The 21,891-nt window shown below is 35.6% G+C and overlaps 1 protein-coding gene and 2 non-coding genes across 10 annotated transcripts in view; all 3 read left to right on the top strand.

Annotated features, from left to right (window-relative positions):
• Positions 1–21,891, top strand: part of wge (BAH domain and coiled-coil containing protein winged eye) — a 216,778-nt gene that overhangs the window by 151,009 nt on the left and 43,878 nt on the right. For 7 of the 8 annotated variants that reach the window (XM_076370366.1, XM_076370365.1, XM_076370367.1 and 4 more), the window contains 3 exons: positions 2,016–2,141; positions 18,031–18,312; positions 20,064–20,435. In XM_076370366.1, coding sequence (XP_076226481.1) covers positions 2,016–2,141; positions 18,031–18,312; positions 20,064–20,435 — 780 coding nt within the window. The remainder of the gene's footprint in view (positions 1–2,015; positions 2,142–18,030; positions 18,313–20,063; positions 20,436–21,891) is intronic. The other variant, XM_076370369.1, reaches the window with a different exon arrangement.
• TRNAF-GAA (transfer RNA phenylalanine (anticodon GAA)) lies at positions 427–499 on the top strand. The gene has a single exon. It is a non-coding gene; the product is annotated as a tRNA-Phe (tRNA).
• Positions 580–652, top strand: TRNAF-GAA (transfer RNA phenylalanine (anticodon GAA)). Its single transcript has one exon. It is a non-coding gene; the product is annotated as a tRNA-Phe (tRNA).

The following is a 21,891-nucleotide window of genomic DNA, read 5'->3' on the forward strand; positions in this document are numbered from 1 at the left end:
CCTTGCGGACGAAGTTACTTTGAAATATACAAAGTCTTCAACGAATGAAGTTAAATTAAATATCAATTACTTAATTAATAAGAAAAAAGGAAACTACGAGCCGATCCAAATATGAGCACTCCATCTTTCCGAAGTGTCGACATTTGTCCGCAGAGTTAATATTATTATACCTTATACAACGCATCGATTTGAAAAATATTAAAATAAAACAGCTTTGTTCCTGAATGCACATATGATTTCTTTTCGAGTTAGTTCCACAAAATATCGTCTTTATCTCATCAGAAAATGTTAAAATATTTCTAGTGAGAAACTTCCGAGTACAAAGGGTTAAATATTCCCGGCAATCTATATCTTCTTTCTTTGTCATCATATTTTCATGAATGCATTTCTCCAGTAACTGTGCATGTAAACAAAAATTTCCAAGCAGCCGAAATAGCTCAGCTGGGAGAGCGTTAGACTGAAGATCTAAATGTCCCCGGTTCAATCCCGGGTTTCGGCAAGTTTGCGATACTTTCTTTTACCTCTTGCTCTCACAAGCATATATATGTGAAAGGATATATAAGGCTGCAGTTCTCGAGAGCCGAAATAGCTCAGTTGGGAGAGCGTTAGACTGAAGATCTAAATGTCCCCGGTTCAATCCCGGGTTTCGGCAGTTGTGTTTTTCTTCAGTTTTAATTTTTTTTTCCTTTGAGTTATAATTTTTTGGACCTTTATTATTAATAGATAATTTTTTTTTATTGTTAATCAATATATTTTTTTTTTTAGGAATAACGATTAGTCGACTCATAAAATTATGGAACTGTTTCCTTTATGTTTCCCTGTCGTCTACTTTTACGAAATGATTTAATATTTTTATTTTATTAGTCAGCGTTATTTTATGCAGTTTGTTTCATTGATCATTGCGTTTTAATGTCTTTTTATAATTATCCATTACAGGAATTAGGTGTGTTATAAAAGGTTGTTTCGTTTATTCCTTCTTTTACCATATTTCTGTTTCACTAAACTTTTTTTTTTTTATTTTATTATACGAAAGTACCTTGATATTTTATTACATATATATATTTTTAGTGCTTAGGTGTACATATGCTGTAAGTAATGGAAAGCGAATAATAACAGTAACAAGCTATCATTAAGTATTTATAATTAAACAAACTTATAATAGAATATAATAAATTAATAAAATTCATCAACACCTATGCGAGTAAAGTCAATTTCAAAATAACAAATGAAATATTTAAATGTAAAAATTATTTGCACGCAAATTATGAAAACTGTACAAACATTTATTGCAAGAAACAATTAAATGGATTCTCAGAAATAGAAATGATGAAAATTTGTATAAAATTGAAACGTTTAGAATATTTCCATATGTTTAAATAATGTTGAATTTAAAATTCTAAAATAGAATTAAACTACACCACACGATAGAGCGATTGTTTTCTTAGAGTTATCGCCCAAAAGAGCATTACAAAAATTCTGTTGTCTGTTGAGAAGATAATTATAAATATTTAATTGTGTAGTATGCTTTTAACATAGATATATATCATTTTATTTTGGAGAATTAATAAAATTTTATTCTACCATAAACGTTTGTATAGTCTTTATAGTTACTATAAAAGATGTTTTTAAACTTTTAAACTTTCTAAGAGAGAAACAGTTTACAAATTTGTATTCAACATACGGACATTCACAAGAATTGCTTGTTGAATATTCAAATTTAAACTTTGTTGAGCAATTCAGCCAATTATTTAACAAATAACTCGTACAACAATTTTATATTAGACACGATTTCTGATGAGAATATCTCTCAAGACGATATAAATTCTTAAAAGTATATTTTGTATTGAAAATAACCGACTTGATATAAGATAGTGCTGTCTATAATAACAGTTTATTACACGAAACATCTTTACCCTACACTCTTTCTTTTTTGCATTTGAATTCAACATACCCAGATCCATATCAGCAGATACATAAGTGTAAAAAGTCAATTTTGTTTCTTTACGATGTTACAGGTGTGAGTCGTTACGGGCTGTACTCGTTATTTCCTGGGGGTGGCGGGGGTAGTTACGTCGCGACGACTCCCGCCACCCCCGGACCGCCTACACCAGCACGAGCTTATCACGCGACAACACACAAGGGTAAGTCCACAATTACTCGCAAATATTTATTAATTATTAAATAGTAAAAATATATTATATGTTCAATTAATTATTAACCCTTTGCACTCGAGAATATTTTGTTCAACAAATATCCATTATTTTCTGATGAAACATCAATCTGTTTTACAACTAAAATAAAGAAATACCTTGTATAAATTAAGCGACAGAACTATTTTATTTCGATGTGCCATGTATTGATACATTATACAAAATTTGATATTAAATTCTAAATTTGATCATTTTGTTCGATCAAATTGATTGAAAGGCGCCGCTCGAGTGCAAAGGGTTAATGGAAATTAATTAAATTAATATTAACATATTGCCTGGCTGTGAATTAACCGAGTACACACATAAGACTACTCAATTCTAGATTATCGTCTTCAATACCTTCAGTACCGAAGGTTTGAATTATCAAATAGAAATAACGAGAACAAAATAAAACATATCAAACAATACCATTTTTATAGGATATGTTTCAAATTCTTACAAGACTTGTCATAAAAGCGAATATTAAAAATATAAAATATTGAAAAAGTCAAACGTTAAACATTGAAGGTTTAACGAGCTTATTTATGTGCATCCGATCGACAAACTGACAATATAAGACCTACCGTTCAGTTACCGGCAAGTAATGTATTAATTATGTTCCACTTCCCCGTATTATCGCTGTCGACTTGTTTCAATTTTATCTCTCAATCGAGACCTTGTGCCGTTTCACATAAAGGAATCGAAATGTCCGGCGACCCTAATTTTCCTTCGGAATTCCGTTGCGCCATCGAGTAACGACGAACATGAAAGGAGATATTTATCCGGTGTAACCAAAAATTACCTTCACGGTCCCATTGTCTTTAATTTCCTTCGAAAAGGTATTTATTTGAAATCGACCAAAATTATCCGAGACCGATTTACCTGAAAGTTTGCATATTGGTAGCCCTTTGAGTATAACATTGATTCCATGCAAAAACTTTTTCCCTTGACTTCAAGGTTACGGGGAAGAGGAGGTCAAAGTGCGTATTTTGTGAAATCTATTATGTGTTGTTACTTTTAATGAAAACACGATATCGACCGTAGATTGATACGAAAAAATCATAAAAAATTCGTTTTCCGACGGTGTATAAGTTTATGTAATTTATTTATTGCACACAATATTTTCATGTTTTTCGTGTTTATCCAAGTGGAAAAAATTCAGAGAAATTGCAATTCCCAAAAAGAATATCGTCTAATTTTAACAAAAAACACTGTATTAATAGTACGTTTCATGCGTTTCGACTAGTGTTTGTCAAACCTTGGGAAATTATTCGTTTTTGAGTTAGAAAGTAAAATGTAAATAGAAGTTCGGGCATGCAATTGCGTGACCTAAACATTCGTTCCAAACGTGAAAAAAACGCTTCCTATGATTATATGTACACTGTATATAACTCATCTGTGTTATTGTTATAAATTTTACTGTTTTGAAACAGTGAAACACATTGGTTATATTTTACAATAATTATACCAGCTTGTAGATATTGCTCATTTTATTTTATACCTCATTATACACGTAACAGGTAACGTATTTCCTTCAGTTTATTTCGATCTATATTCACGACAGTACTTGATGCATTGAAACGAAAGACGCAGTATTTTAAGATTTTCCGAGACGTAACTGTTGACCCTTCCATTGATAGGCAGAATCAAAGGACTAAAAGAAACAACCATTTTTCCGGGTAGAAACTGTCTAGAACTGCGATGGAGAAATCAAGTACTGACGAGATGTATGATATTTTTGTACTGAACCGACGATTTTCCTGTCCAAGCCGGGAAATCGTCGTGATGGTGTTCTGATAATAGTTTAAAGCTTCAAATCGTTTTCAGCTGCTTGCTGCGTTATATTGGGACGGTTTAAATTATTTAATATTGCAGAAAAGTTTCATTAAAAGAATTAAAAACTTTGAACCATCATCAGAACACCACCGCGACGATTTTCCGGCGTGGACAGGAAAATCACCGGTTGAGTATAAAAGTGTCACACATCTCGTCAATACTTGATTTCTCCGTCGTAGTTCTAGACGGCTTCCGCCCGGAAAAATGGTTGTTTCCTGCATATCAATGAAAGAGTCAAAAGTTATGTCTCGGGAAATCCAGGGAAAAAGTTTTTACACGGAATCAATGTAGACCAAAAGGACTACCGATATGCGAAGTTTCAGGAAAATCGGTCTCGGATAATTTTGGCTGATTTTGAATCAACACCTTTCCCATTATTCCGTAAACAGCTGCAGCAGGTGATGGCGTGGCGAGCGTCAGGCAATCATTATTGTCGAGCGCGTATTATTTCATTTAGATTACATCGCGCCGGACAAATTATTGGCACGCGCGTGTTCGAGGAGTCGCCAGGCATAAAGCAGCCTTCGAAGTTGTCCGAAGTTTGGCGGTCGGGACTTCTGGCACCGCGGCAGGGAACAGCTGGTCGCGTCTTTAATTTATTTCCTCGGAAAGTATCGACCTTTTGCTCGCGAGTTTAACCCGTAGAGTGACGCCCGCGTACGTTTGCATTCAATAATTATCGAGTATACGCGATGGTTTTGTGTGCGTCTGTTACGACACCGTAGATTAAATTGGCCCGACAACCGGCCAACGTTGTTCCATACGCCACGCGACAAAAGATAACACGCGAACTTAATTTTCTGGTAATTTCTGCATAATAAATTGACCAACTACGTACTGATCTTTATGGAACATCATTACGCGGTATTATCCGCCGCCGTAAAAGACGGGAACCTGGAGCACTGTTATTTCAGTGCGCATCAGAATAATCGAGAATTGGTGCGGTTTGCGCGAAGAAAGATAGCGCGCCTATGTATAATTCAGAAATTCTTATGAATATATATGAAACATTATTTTTCAAGTTGCACTGTATGGCTCTTTGCCTCGCGAAACTTGCATTCTACCGTTTTACAAATAGTTTGTGCGATTTTTCATCCTGCTGAAAATGAATTTTTAGAAATTAGTGCTCGATATGGATTGCATTTTCCATCAAATTGAAATGCTCTTTTATTTGAAATATTCGCTCTGCGATTATTGCCACGTTTCCCGTCCTGGACGTGAAACCAAAAACAAAATTGTTCTATAAATTGTTGAAAGATAATTTCTTTAAAAATGCACGGGTTTACGGGAAATTGAGGTATTCGGCTGGGAACGATTAAAAAATTTTTGTGAAATATATAAGCAGTACAGTTATTACATTTTTTTGTTCAATTACAAGTTGTTGTGGGTATTACTTTTTCCCGTGATACTGCCTTCTCTTTTCTCCTTGAGCTTGTTAATGTCGTATGCGTCATAGAAACCGATAATATCTCACAATAGCAACCACTTTCTATGTGTATCTATGTATAGTAACTATTTAATTTTATTTTCAATAATACTATGAAGAACTTTCTTTGATCCTTTTCAGTTTTAAAAAGTTTCGACATTTTTTTAAGAAATTAACGTAATTGTAGGAATGTAACCGTGTTCAAATATATACACCTTCAGTCGTACAAATATACATGGTTTTATTTAATCCAAATCTATAAAATAATTTTGTGCAATGAATGTTTTTGAAGTTGAACATTTTATTTGTTATTTATAATTAAGTTTCTCATAAATTGAGGCTGATAAAGACAAACGGATTTTAGATTCGTTTTCAGTATTCGAAAATTTACAAGAATCATTTATTGATTATTGGAATACAAAATGTGTATTGGTTAATGTTATTACAAAATATTACAGCATACATGTGCTATGTCATTTATTACAACTATTGTATACATCCGAGTTTCATTAATAAAATCATGGTCACTTGAAATTTATTATGAAAAATATGGTTTTTATACTGAAAATGTGTTTAATATATTTAATATTTGATATTCAATAAAATGGAAGCACGACAAATTAAAATATGCAGGAAAAAGATCTCCACATTTTCAGCGAAGTGAAATAACTGTTTTTATTAAGTATAAAAATTAATCGATAATAGAAAAAGTTTACCTTTTAATAAGAAAAGTACAGAAAATTATAACTCGTACGAAAGAAATACGAATTTTTCAAGAATTATATATACATTGTTGAAATTTGTATTGAACAACATATGTTAGCCTTCTTGATCGATTTGTCCGTAAAAATAAAATAGAGAAGAAAAATGGCTTCGCTATTTTATTACGCGCTTAAATAATAGGACTCCTTCTAATTTTTTAGAGTAGGTACGTAATAGGTCACATTGCATAACAAGATTGCTTATAGATTGTCAGCCGATCAATTTATTCCATAAAAATGATGAAAACATTAAATTTATGGGCTGTGCTGCTTTATTATCGCAGAATGTATTTACAATGTCAGAAAATATTCGAGAAATATCTATCTTTCTCCAATTTCTGGGAATTTTTAAGAAAAAAACCTTGATGCCTGATGAGGAGATGAATGCACTTCGGTGATTTATAACAAACGAATCATTTGATAAGTGAACAAAATATATTTAACAAAATGAGACTACACACTATATGGCTGACCATGCGACCACACGACTACGAGAAGGAACGCGTACGTAACATAACTGAATAACGAAACAAAAAACGCGAGAGTGTACGCGTCGAAGATGACGCTCGATGTCCAGTGCGTGCTTATCGCCGCGGGTTCTATGAACGGCTCAACATATTAATAATACAATTAACATGTTGACTGCCACAGTGGTTAGTGGTGATCAGAGCTTCGAAATGATCTTTGTTACGAAGGCGTCAGCGATACGTGAAACGCTGATGTTTTTCGTGGCAGTCAACGTATTAATACAATTTTGAGAAACTACTTATTTTAACGTCTAGTGTGGTGTTTTTGAAAACATTAAATTGGTGTAAAAATACATAAATCCACGTGTTCCGTCCGTTAAGTATTAAATCTCTAGTTTCACATACTGGAGTACAAACAAACTAAAGATTCGACTCGTGGGGACACGTTCTAATTTCTTGTTTAGAGTTTAAAGACGACATTATTTTTACAAAGAGGCGCGCAAAGAACATTACTAGAATTTATTATCCAGAGGAAAGAGTGGAGAACTAGAGAATAGTTTTCTAAGTTATTCCTTTAACCTTTCACAGCAAATCGCCCTTACGACCGGGTCTTATGCACTATTATTAGAGTTAAACATCTAACAGCGCCAGTAATCTCATTGAATCGATGCACTTATAGGTATGAAAGTAAGACTTGTAGAAGTTGGACTTTTCCATGATAAAATGTGTAGATAATAACATATGGACATATGATTCGAGTTAAGGGATGTTGACACTTTGCGGTATAGTGATATTTAAACATTTTCGTCGAATAATTTTTTAATTAATGAGATGTAACTATGAAACTACTTTATCATGAATCATTTAGTAGAAAGAGGAAAGTATTTAATGCTTACTTTGTGTCTACGTATACCTTAAAGGTTAAAAATTAATAGACAAATATGAATATAAATGAAATATTACTTGTCTATTATCAATCTTTCATTTATATTTCATAAAAATGAAGACTATTTGAATTTGGCGAATTCGATTGAAAATTTTTGCTAAGAGTCTGATTTGATGAGTCTATACATTCGCAAGCCACAGCAAGCTCCCATGAATTTTCAAAGCAAACATAATCGATCCTTCCTGCCCATCATACCACCCGTCCATCGGCCAATTAGGGTAATTCTGGGCGAGATGGTTCGATCTCATTTGAATTGTCAAATATCTATATTTTCAGTTATTTTCAGTGGTATGTTGAATCTTGCGCAGAAACCTATTTAACTATTCTTCTTATATACATTTACTTTCATAATTCTGTTCTCTTTTATTAAGGTATTAACCCTCTACGGACGTATGCCGGCATGTGGCTGTCCATGGTTATCTGTCGTTCAGAGTTAATTTCCATCAGTAAAGTTATTGAAATTCCCCGGCACTGGACTTCCTAGGTGTATATCACTTCTACGCGAACAATTTTTCTATACATTTGTAATTCTAATATAAATGAACCTTCCGAGATCGATTGTCGCCGTAATAACGACTTCAAGCTTCGATATCTAAACTCGAAAGTCGCTGATAAATAATTATATTATTCAAATAACGAGAAATTGATATGTAGTTTCCTTTTTTTCTAGTATTTAAGACTTCCATGCATAACTCAGCCTTTCTGTGTATAAGATTTGTAAAATTTTAAATAATTTATAATGATATAAATATCGCAGTCTCGTTCACGAAGGGTTACTGATATTTACGAAGCAATGATACTTTTCAATTCTGCATAGACCAGTGCGACTTTCAAGTCACATATTGACATCTTGTTGATCTATTTTGCATAGCAAAGTAGCAAATAAAATGAGGTAACCATTTAACTTCAACTTTCATACGCTCAGGCGTGAAAGTTCATCATTGTAATTTCAAAATCATAAGGTACATCCGTTTCAATACGATCACTAAAACTATCCAATACATTTTTAATTTGTATCTACAGGTTTATATTTGTTACTATTACAGCACATACGTTTTCATAATCACGAAAACAAATCTGACCCACAGAGGGTTACCCCTTCTATTATAACATCGTGTCAAACACTCGGTGAATATTTTAAACAGAATTTAACAAGCATAAATGTCATTCAATTCTTTTCAATTCAAATGAAATATTACTATTCTGTTATCAATTATTATACTTCGCAGTAAACATTGTACACAGAATATGCCTAGAATATTTCTTTTTCTCCAATAGATTACCAATAACAAAGTATAATAGTTTTACCGATTATAATTGAGAAATAAATCATAACGCGAGGGGTTAAGAAAGTGGACCATCTCTCCCCGACTTACCCTAAGCTGGCGATAAACTGCGACTCGCGGGGTCGGGCACAGCGCGCACCGAATTCCTAAGGTCCTCCAGCAGCCGGCGGGGCCCGTTCCGTCCCCCACAGCAGTTTTTCTCACCTCGAAAGGTGGCCGTGATCGGGGCGGCGCGAACCGGCGCGGCGGGAGGGACTGGCCTTTCACGGGCCCCCTCCGCGCCGGGGCACAATGGCACAATTATGCAATTAAAGCGGGCAAATGAGGGGCTCGGTGGTCGGCCAGCGAGGGGCAGAAAAACGCTCGGCGAAATAGAATTCCCGTAGTCCGTGCATGCATGTCCCGGCCAGTTCGCGTACCGCCGCGTTGGTCATCGACAAAGGTGGAGGGGATAGGAAGCCAGAGATCCAGCCGGGGAATCCGGGCGAAGGTGTTGAAGAGGAGGGAAAGAGGAAGAGACGACGACGGCGATGCTTGAAACGCGAGGGTGGCGAGGCATCGTCCGTCCGTCTACTTTCTCCCTCTTTCGTTCGCCCCCTAACGACCTCATTGTCCGACGAGTAATCCAAAACGACGGGGCGCTAGCTAGCTCGCGCGAGCGCGACACCGGCCAGCCGATGTACTAACACCACCGCTCCTTGCGAGAAGAAAAGAATCCAAGGAGGCGAAAGACGCTCGAACACTCGGGTTTGGTTGATGTATGCGTGTATACAGGGTGTTAAGAAAGAGGTTTCGGTACTTCGGAGATAAATAATAGGTACTTGCGAAGTAGAAGGTTTCAATGGACGTCAGTTGAAAAATTGTTTTAAAAGTTATGTAGGTTTTTGTCCTGGGTAAAGCGTGGTTTTTTTTTGTTTCGATAGCTATCGTGCTATGGGAAAACTGTGAATTATCTTCTCTTTTTGGTTGTTATGGTATTGGTATAGTATTGATGGGGGTTGTTATTTGTATAGAATGGCTATGGATAAAATCAGTAGCTTTAACACGTAACTACTGTCACTCATATATAGGTGGCACCTTGTATAGATTTAAAAATTAATTTTCTTGGTGGCACGTGAAACGCATCATACTTTGTAGAATTTATGAAATAGATCTATGAAATGTAAGGAGAGGGAATAATCTCTGTAAAAAGTCTTGACTTTTCGCTTGGTGAGCGCCGATTCGAAAGTTGAACTACAGATTGAATATACAGTAGGACCTCCTGTAACGCAATTAGGAAATCGTCGAAAAATAATTATGAAAGTGAGGTTTTCCATAAAAAAGTAATACAAGCAGAAGAAGAAGTTGGAGCAGTATCAAAAGAGGGAATTTAACGCAAGATTTGTAAACGTGAAATCCCTGTAACGTGGAATGTTTTAATCGCGTTATACGGGATTCTACTGTAACTTAGAAAACATGAATTTTTATTAAAACCTTCCCTTTCTATTAACCCCTTGCCGTATTATTTACTTTTGCTACTAAGCTCGTGCAAAATGTTTCTATCAGGAATTTAGAATAAACGCAAAGAAATTTTCCACTCCATTTTAAGTACAAATTTACTTTCAAGATAATATATTGGTAATAGCAAAATAGTTTTCCCTAGGCAAGGGGTTAAGTCGTCCCATAAGTTTGTGCCGTTCCTACATAAAATGTTTATAACTGCACGATCTGCCGCTTTCCAGTACCCTCTACCGACAAAACTGAAGCAGTTCAAACCCGTATCGCTCTCTGATTACAAAACGTCACGTGAGAAGTATTAACCCTTCGACCTACAATATCGTATGAGACTCGTGACGAAAATTTGAAACTGAATTTCACGAAAGTAATTTGTTATTATCAATCATTAACCTTTGGAGTAAACATAGACATAGAGCAGGCATGAGAATTTAGTCTTCTAATAAATTATTAACGATGAATTGTATCGATTATACTTATGGGACGACGTAATATCTGAAAAGTGTTAACTACCCTTGAATTTCTGAATCCTTTGTTTTTTACACCCTGTATATGTGTCGAGCACTCTGTTGGCTAGAAATACCACCGCGAGGGCGGGTCGGACCGATTCTTGAAGCTTAACGGTGTGCGTGGCCTCTTGTCTAAAATCGAATCTCGGCCCGCGGCCGAGATTTCAATTATCTCCGGCACAATGCAAATCCACGCGGACATAACCTATACTCTCGGCTCCCGCGTGTCCCGTGCGCACACGCACCTTCCAACTGTCTTCCTTCTTCCTTTTCCGATTCCACCTTTCCGGGTGGAAACTTTGCCGCTTTTCAGAGGAAGTGATGTTGCAAGTTCTTTGTCGCCTATTGTGGGATTCTTGAAATTTCTTTTATTGAGCGCTGTAGATTGTTCGCGGATCGAACAGGTGGTGGACTGGATGGGAAATATTGTTGACACTGAGGATAATGTTGTGACAGACTTGTTCAAGACTCTTTGGAAATAAGTAAAATTATTATAACTTGTTGAGCTGTTATTTTATACTAAGATATAAGCTACGTTATTAACGCTAGAACTACCGTTCCACTTAAAATGAATGGTTTCGATTTGTTTGTTTCGCAATTATTGATATCTTAACCCTTTGCGGACGAAGATTCTTTAAAGTACACTAAGCTTGCAACATATGAAGCTGAATTACATATCGAATACTTAAACAATAGAAAAAGAGGAAACTGTACACTGATCACTTGCTATTCAAGTAATTAAATCGTTCGTTCGCAACTTAGTATTCCCAATATGAAAATTTCATCTCACCGAAATGTCGACGTTCGTCCGCAAAGGATTAAAAGCATTGAATATTCGAAATGATCATGAAATTAAATAGTTTTACTTGAATACTATAATGAATGCCTGAAGAAACTGAAAATAATTTGTTACAATTTTTATAGGAATGGGGAGATAGGAATTAGGTTATTCGAATATTATCAGAATACATTATATAATCTTCCACAATCTATTGATAATTAAAAAAATCTGCTCGTTTCCCTTTCGAATTTTGTGAACTATATTTGACGTCGGATTAACTAGATTTTTCGAGGAATCATTTCGTAATTATGCCTCAATGGTCTGTAATCACCCGTTTCAATGGTCAATATTGCTAAATTGCCCATCATACCCATGAATATTTCGTACCAATATTCTCGATAGGTTCTCTATGGTGTTCAAATCAGTGGGAAACAGTGGCTAAGTCATAACCGGTATTTGCTTATTTGCAGTCCATTCTCCTGTCCATGATGAATCGTGAGCAGGTGCATTGTCCTGTTGAAATTGGCGCGGTATACCATTAGATTGTACTAAAAATGGTAAAAAATTGCTTTCGAGGGTATACTGCTAATCTCTAGCTTTTATTCGCCTTGAAATACAGACTGAAAGTGTTTTAACATATTAACAGGAAATCACGCTATTAATCAACTCGTTGACGTTTCGAAAATGTAAATTTCTTCTTGCGGATATCAAGCCAGTAATTCTACTAGACGTCTGAAGCAATCATAGTAAACTTTTCATCAGTCTTAACTGTATATGTTTTTTCAATCTGTCTTCCATGTTATTTATAAATGAATCTATTTCATTTATTTTATCTCGTTCACCTTGTTTATAGGTATCTATTTCTCCATTCGTTTGCCTTTAAATTTATCCGGTGTTGTCATTAACCTACTAACTATGATCGATACAACTATATCGCCGTTAATAATTCATGAAAAAAAGAGAAATTTTCTGTGCATATTCTACGGCTTCAATTTCTCTAAAGTATAATTATTGATAACAGTAGAACAAAGTTTAATTTAACTGCAAAAGGGTTGAGCAATATTTATCCTTGCCAAATTCCCTTTTAAAAACTTCACCGCGAATCCAACACTTTGTGATAAGGCAAGTGATTAATTACTGAGTTATTAATATCAGTTTTCAATGTAGTAGAAGGTCCTACGTTACTAAGTTACAATTCGTTCTTCCACCGTCTTGTAAAATTTACAAAACATAACATCAACCCTTCTTCTAGACACCCATAAAATCATCATCAGCCATCAAAGTTTCAAACCCAAAAGGCTCTCGTCTCCTGCCGACCGTTCACGAAAAAAGACGAAGATTTTAATGTTCCTAATCGACCGACGAAAGAAAACACAATCCGACGGCGCCGGTAGAATCGTAAGCAGGCACGAGAATCGTCGAACACGATTCGCCTGGAGGCGTTTCGGTTTGCGGATTAGAGCAAGAGGATAACCAAGTATTCGGACGAGGATAAAAAGAGAGAAAAAAGGAAAAGAAAAAAAGAAAATAAAAGGATGGAAATCGGTAGCATTTCCCTCTCCTCTCGCCTCATTTTCCTTCTCTGTTCCACTTTTCCCGACCGCCCCTCCCCCCAGGGGGGGGGGATGTATCGCGACCAATTTAAATGAATTTGCATGGATTTTCCATTTATCCGTCTGCCGTCCGTTTATTGCATATTTATCGAAAAGCGGCGAACAACTAATGCGATAAATTTCAATAAGCCTATCGGGCAACGCGTCACTCGGCAACTTTAATATTCATACCGGTTCAATGTAGATTCGATAGAGTTTCTGCGGGGATGGGCCGCAGCAAAGTCGTTTGCAAAATCAGGAAACGCAAGCGGATTAAGCGAGCCACGGGAGGAACATCAGGCGCGGAGCTTCTTCTATCCGCACGGAGACGCGAATCATCCTCGAGGATGCTGATTTACGATCGAAAGTCCGAGCCCGGATGCTCATGGCGCGAACCTTTAGAAAGGGAACCTTTTCAACTAGCACACGGTGATTTTGATGAAACTTGTGCAAGACACAGTTTTTAATCCCTTGCCGTATGATATATTTTTCAACTGTAATCGATACAACAAGTAACGTTGTAATAATTTCTGTAAGTACTAATTCATTGCAAAAAGAGTAAAATTCTATGCGTATTCTATGTCTACGTTTTCCCTACAATATAACAATGAATAACACAAGAGTAATATTTCATTTGAACTCAAAGGAATTCAGTGATATTTATGTTTTTTAAATCCTGTTTAATATGTTCACCACGAGTTTCACGCGTTATTGTAAAGCAAGGGATTAAGAAAATATTTTACACGTATTTCGGTCATCGGCCAACATTAACTTTGAAGGGGTGAAAGCATTCGTCAAACTTGAGGGATTGGAAGTATATATTTTTTTACAGTATCTCTGAAACTACAGGGACTTTTTGAAATTTGTCTATGGAAACTCCAAGAGTGCATCTATTGAGGCTTCAATCGATTTACAGTTCAATTTGCATATGGTTAAATCAATTTCTTTAATAACTTCTCAGAGAAACATCTGTTATCTTTTGAATAATTGCAAAAAGAAGAACTCAGAAATGGGTCATTTTGAGCCGTCTGGTAGTTTTAGTGTTAAAATAAATCGAAATTAGTTTCCCCCCTAGTTTCAGGGATATTGTAAAAATGATACTTCCAACCCTTAACTTTGAGGTTTGTTTTCACCCCTTCAAACTGGATGTTGGCCGATAAGAAAAAATACGTGTCGAATATTTTCTTGTGAATTATGTTTCATATAAGTCTCATAAAAAGGGGAGTACGCTGGTTGGAAAGGTTCCTTTGTAAATTCTAAGACGTTTTTCCTGCAAACCGAAGTTTCGCGCGGTTTGCTTGGCTCATCGCATACGGACGAGATTAATAATTATACAGAATAATAAAAAAAACAAAATTGTTCAGTATTAGGACTTACAATGTTTTCTAAGAAAACTCTTTAATTAGAATATTATATCATTATTATAATTTTATTGTAGTTATAGAGTTTTTTTTAGAAATTGTAAGTCTCGATACTGAACAATTTTATTTTGTTTTAATTATTATTTTGCAGTATCCCAATATTGTCTTATTATGTGTTTCCTTTTGTTTGTTCGTCGTATATAAATATTCTGTTATTTTAAATAAAATAATATATTGTCCGTTGTAAATTTCAAATTGATATAATTGATGAAATTCGAATATGAAAGGCAGCTGTAATAAATTGCATTCTGCACGTGCACTGCAATATTTTATAATAACATTCGTCAATACACATTCGTATTCCGGTAATCAATAGATGATTCTTGTAGGTTTCGTGCTCCGAATACGAATCTGGAATTCGTTTTTCTCTGTTAGCTTCACTTTATGAGATAATTCAGTTTATAAAATAAACAAGATGCTCAATTTGGAAAATTATTCACGTGCCGACTATAAAAGTTACACAAACTATTTTATTGCCGACAATGATCCTGCATATTTTGTAAAGTAAAACGATGTACTTACATTTCTGTTTCAATGTCTTTCTAGAAATTGAAACACGTTTAAATAGTCTCTGATACAACTAAAACACCGCTCTCGCATCACTTTTTTCAGATATTTTTCAGTTTCTTTTGGAAGCTAAGGATCAAAGACTAAATTTCGGTATATCAGGTAATTGGGTAGACCTTCATACGGATTTAAGAAAAGGAACCACGCGGATTTTATTATAAATTGAGAAAATAAAATAGTTCCTTGAGATACGGAGTACCACTAATAATCCTTAATTTAAGTCAATGATCGCTTGAGATTCTTCTCAACGTAGTGCACTAGTTTCATTCACGAAGTTGTATCAACTTATTTCTGTGTTACATTTATAATTTACAAGTGATTTTACAAGTAATGAGCTAAAAAGCAATATTTAATTATTGGATTTTTAAATTGACTAGGTTATTTCATTTAATGCAATTACATTTTATCTGCGTATGAGTTTTACAATTTTATGGAAATACATGAATTTGAAAAATTTGGTGCATGAGATAAAAATCCGTATTCAGTTCGTCGATATCATTTAAACTTTTTCACTCATAAATATCGGAAGTTTTATCATCAGTTTTCCTGAAAAATGTTTTGACTCAAACACTTACAAATATTGACGTAAGGCGATAATACTTGAAACTTCGAACCATAGTTAGAGAAACCACACACGCGAGAATGTAATGATTGAAGTGTTATAAATGAAGGTTTTAATATGTACACTTGAAATTGAACTCTTAGTATTAAATTTAAATTTAAATTACACTTCTCAAAAATTGAGGGTGATTTCCTTTGCACTACTAATTTTTTATATATAAATGAAATATTGAACTTCTTAGATACAGTTTCTTTTTTCACTTACAAACAAAATATCAGTAATCCAACTTCTCAGTGTAATTAAAAAAAAAATTCTTTTAATCTTTCGATGCTTAAAAAAGACCATGAATTAACGTAAAATATGTTTTACGATGGTGAATATATAATGGCATGGGAAATGATAATACAAAGTTTTATACAAAATAATTCGTTGGTGTCCGAAAGAAGGTAATGTTTAAAGTTTCCGATTAAGGCAAGAAAAGAATTGTTCGCATTTGCCTATAATCTTTAAATATATATGTCGCAGAGCAAATAAATTACTTTCCTTTCAAATTATAGCACCCGTCAGTTGCTCTTTCATTCTTTTTTCTTCAAATCTTACAAATCCCCACATCTTCAGTTGCTCTCGACACTGCGTGTTCAACCCAACTCCATCGTCTCACTGTTTTTTATAATGCTCAATGATGAACATTGAGTCAGCAGAAATTAGCTGTCATTTCAATAATAATTTCACAGTTGTTTATATCTTTGATGATTTTCCAAATCACGTTACATAAACTTTTATTACCATAGCAGGCTATAAAAATCTTTAATCGATCTATGCACACTTGTGTTTGTTCATACAGCAACTTAAGCATATCTTAACCCCTTGCACTATGATTTCTTTCACGATTGCACTCGACTAATCTATTTTATTCTTCACAATTCGTTAAGTTTGTTAAATTGTACTTAAAATTTTTTTGCAAAGAAAATCATGTAGCAAGTGATTAAGTCGCAAAGTACCTAACAACTAAATGACCTTAGAAAGTTTTGTCGTTGACATCTGTATCGGTATCTTTGTCACTTTTAGGAATATGTACCACATTTTTAAGGAATGCATTCAATCTTCCTGCAGTCTTCACTGTTGACCATACAATTAATTTGTCTACAAATTTAAAATAGTATTGAAAAAGGTAGAAACATCTGTAATAACAACGATGTTTTTTCTACTATAATTAAACTTAAAAAGTATCCTTCAAGAAATAAAAGTACAACTGAATTGGAAGGAGACTAAGTAAACGTAATGATATTAAGGAACGAACATGTGATTTTAGTCGCACTGCTGGGTTAGACTGTTTACCAGAGACTTCCTGTTAATCAGTGATGAATAATCACAGTTACGCGTATTTGCAATGAGTCACAACTCAATTCTTAGAATCGGAACATGTTTATATAATACCGTTAGAACCTCGATTATCCGATTGAACTGAGTAACTAACAATCCAGCTAAATGAAAACTCGAAAGGAAATTTTTCGAAGTATGTTTGCAAACTTCGATGGTACAAATCCTAAGGTATAATCCATGGATTCAAATTATTAAGTTCATGGATGACGAAAACTCTGAACGATCCAAATTATGAAAAATAGTGACTCAATTAATTGAGGTCATACTATACTTGTAACCAAACTTATTTTATATACCAACTTAATAGTATTAGATCATCCTATAAGTAATATGTCTTATCTTACCTTTTAAGATATTTTTGTACTTAGGCATTATATGAAACACTTATTTGTTATGTATTATGTACACTTACTGTTACGATTACTATTAATATTTTGTTTCCGAAAAACAAAGATAGTCCTTATAATATGTAAGTACCGATACTTACCATTTCGACAATGGCATTAAAAAGTTAATCGAAAAATAGGAAAAAACCATAGACAACGATGATCAATACGTCGACAATGAAAAGAAACGCAAGTGTTAATTTGGTACATTAAAAGTTACAACATAAGACAAAACAGTATTACGTATAGGATGACCTAATATTATGGAATAAAACTATTCTTGGAAAATTGATCTCACTCATCTGCCCGAGCGCAGATAGCCCATTAACTCGAAAGCGACTCGATTATAACCGCATAGTCGGTTGCCTTATTCCGATTAGAGGGATGAAGGGACGGCCGATTGATTAATTGCTGGATTCTGTAGTTTCAGAGAGCGTGTTTTCCGCTGCTGTTGGGGTCGGAGTGGGTGGTTACACCTGGGGTGCTCCCACGCCTCCTCCCGGGTCACCCTACAGTCCTGTGCCCGTGACGCAGCTCGAACTACTGGCCAAGAATTTGGCCAGTTTGGCTCCTCCGGGTCAACAGGCGCTTAGTCTTCAGGGTGTCGGTGTGAACGTTGGCAGTTTGCATCACGCACAACACACTCAACACACGCAACACACGCAGCACACACTGAACCTGACTGGTCTTCATCATCTGCATCATGGTGAGTCTACTGCACTTCCTCGGGACCCGGCCCGTCGTAGTTTTAACTTGAATAATCTGTTCCATTAACTTTTTACCTTGTAATACCGAATGGAACTTGTTATGAAGATTTCAAGCGGCTTCTGACAGATGGGAATGTTAGTAGATATATTCAGAAGATAAAGGAATTTGATGAAGGAATTGGATGAAGGAAACTTGGGTTTCCTTTGGATTAAGGAAACTCAGCAAGAATTACGTTACTGTTAACACCTTACGGTTTAATAAGGAGAGGGCCAGACATAAAAAGCTATTTTTGAATGAAACCTTATGCATGTATAGTATATACACATATAGAAATGAGATACTCTCATGGCTTTTTTGACAATGGTACTCCGTTTTCGCGGGAAATGAGTTTTAAGTTTGTATGTTACTGTAATAAGACAATTAGAAGAAGCCTACTGCAACATGTTGTAGCAGCTAGCATCTCCGGTTGTGACGCTGGAGGTCGTAAGTTCTGAATCTCCATGCTTGGAATTTTTTTTTCTCTCCGTTTTTCTTTATTTTCCTTTGAATCGTAATCTCTAAATAACTTATATTTTATTATTGTAATATAATTTACCGACTTTTATTATAATTATTCACAACTTCATAACCATATCAAAATTTTAATGTTTCTTGTATGTTGTCAAATAAACTGATAAATGGCGTATCAAACGAACCAAATATTGTTGGAACCATGAAATACAAGAAAGTTAAAGCAGTTATCACTGTGAAAACCTTTCACTTTCTATTTCGTCAGTAAACATTCTTTTCATTGTATTTCCTATAATCTGGAGATCTTCAAAAACCGATGCAATTAAAATAAGCTACGTACATGTCACTATACAATCCACCACGCTCTAAAGAAATATCGAAACAAATTAATAAAATATGTACAAAATTTTCAAATAAACACACTTTAGGCCATGAAAATTCCTGACATTTATACAAATATTTTAATATCAACCACATTTGTTTAGATACAAGTTCAGTGGTCATTGACCCTCCAACCGCGGGTAATTCTTCCTCGTCAGAAACGCAGACGAAATTCATAGTCTGCATTGACTTATTAGAAAAAAGAAAACATAAATGAAGATAAGGAAAATATTTATTAATGCGATATACTTCAATATATGGTTCTATACGTAAATCAACGTTAAAATTGTTAAACAATTCGAGCGATGTGGATTTTGCTAGAGGGTTAACCCCTTGACCCACAATACCGCGTGAGACTCGCAACGAAAATTTTAAACTGCATTCGACAAAACTAGGTGTTATGCAATTTTTTAAAATAGGAATTAAGTAATAATTCTTTATTATCAATTATTAACCTTTGGAGTGACCATAGAGACAGAACAAGCATCAATATTTTCTCTTTTCCTAATAAATTATTAACGATAAAGTAATTGTACCGATCATAGTTAACCTCTTCAGCGCCGAATTCTTTCTGAGAGCAGGCAAAGATGACCTTAGTTTCCGTTTGACCGCAGTTCATTTTGTTCAAATTGACGCGAATCCAATCGTGTCCGTTCGATGGACGTTAATGTTAAACTAACATCAAATGTACACATATGTGTCAGTATCTTTGAAGAGGTTCAGAAATATATCATAGGGTAAGGGGTTTAAGTGTCAGTCACACCATTCGAATCACAGGATCACAAAACAATGTGTTAGCCTTGGTCCACCACAGACTCTATCCATCTCGCAACATTGATACTCATCATTCTCGAACAGGGGGTCTCCATCAGAACACGTTCTCGCCGCACCTGTCACTGGTCACCGGTAACACCCCGACCCTGACGATCAACAGTTTCTCGTCGCCGAATTCGACGGGGAACGTGGTGCCTACTACGGGAGTGGTGCTCCAAGAGTATCAGTCACCGACAGGTTCGGCTACCGGATGCTCGGTCACCGTGAACGGCACCACCTCGTGCCCGACGAGCTCAACGACGAGCACGATGGTGATGCAGGGAGGAGACCAGACCGCTGGCAACCAGGTCGTTCAGGCCACCGGCAAGAAACGAGAGGCCTTCCTGCCCAGTCAAGGTCAGCCGGTGAAACTGGAGAACAAATCGACTAGGCAGCCCTGCGTTTGCAGGAACAGTGGTAGGTATACCCGATCCTCTATCCTTTTCTTCTCCGCAGCGGCCTCCATCTTCCCAACTTTACTGTGACGCGGTTTTTAACGATCCGAGTTCGGGGTTTACGATCAGGCCCCGAATTTTATCTGAACGAACCGCTTAGAGAGCGGACTCCTTAAAATAAGAGAACGAGATCGCGACTGTGGGGTGGTGGGGATGGCGAATGGGAGAGTGGGGGAGAGAGGGCAGTTCGTTGTTTCTCGTTCGCGACGTCTTCACAGGTAATCGATGCGATCCTTCGGGAATGGCTTTCCGGCTGAACCAGTGATTTATGGTACACGTGTTGCGCGCGTTATGCGATTTTCGGAATCTCGCCGGGGGAAGGACCTGCTTAGATGACCTGAGGTCGGTTTTAACGGGTTTCCTTTGCGATGATGATGGGTTCTTAATGGCGAGCGTATGGATTTCTGACGGCTTTAAGGATCCGAATGATTAAAAGAGTTACGTAGATTTGAAATTTACCTTGAACACGACTCGAAGTTGTTGGGGTTCGTAAATGTTTGTTTTTGTTTGTTTGTTTGTTTGTTGCATATGTCTGTGCGACGGTAGAGAATAATAATAATACGTAAATTGTATTAATAAATTGGTTTTGTGTAACTGTTGAAGTAATTTTTATTGTTATTTTAATTTTTATGTTATGATGAGTATGTTTGCGTTACTGCCATCAGACGTTTAAAGTAAGTGAATATTGTTTTCGCTTCTGATGAGTTGTTAATGGTAATGCGTTTTTAACGAACGCAAAGAAATATCGACCGATTTCCCTAATCCGTGCTCGTAGGGTGACCCAGGATACTTGAATGTTTCAATAAAACCATAAGCAACGACTCGAGGCATTTTCTTTCATTGAAGAAAAACATTCTTTTAAATCTTGCCACAGAGTAAGAGGGTGATTTGTCTCAGACAGTTCGATCGGAAGACTCGTGCATACTTAACACTTAAAAAAGCGTCTAAAAGGAACTATAACTGTAACGTTTCCAATAAAAAAAAAAAACTATAAAGGTGTTTGATGAATGGCAAATAACCTCAGTTCAAGACCTACACAATAACAGAAGGAAAAATACGCGAAGTAAAAGGGACTGCGTTTCTAACAGGGATTGAAAACAGTTTTATGACTTATTTCGGATTTCATATCTGCTTCAATCGGGACCGATATATGTATAACAGTTTCAAACAGTTATTTTCGGAACCTTTTCAATCCCTGTTTTCTAAGGAATAAGTGAACAAGCTGAAATGATGTTTTAACTTCCATTGACTATCTTTTAAAAGAACTTTGGTCCCGGACAGATTAAAATATAATCTGCTCATTGACCATACCAATTAATTCCACTTTTCGAATTTTTTAACATTTTATCCATAAAGCTTTTCATCGGCTCCTAACTTTTTATATTTAAAATAAATTTCATCAGGACTGTATTTGGTAC

This window comes from Nomia melanderi, chromosome 8 (genome assembly GCF_051020985.1).
Source record: "Nomia melanderi isolate GNS246 chromosome 8, iyNomMela1, whole genome shotgun sequence".
In the NCBI taxonomy this organism is placed as follows: Eukaryota; Metazoa; Arthropoda; class Insecta; order Hymenoptera; family Halictidae; genus Nomia; species Nomia melanderi.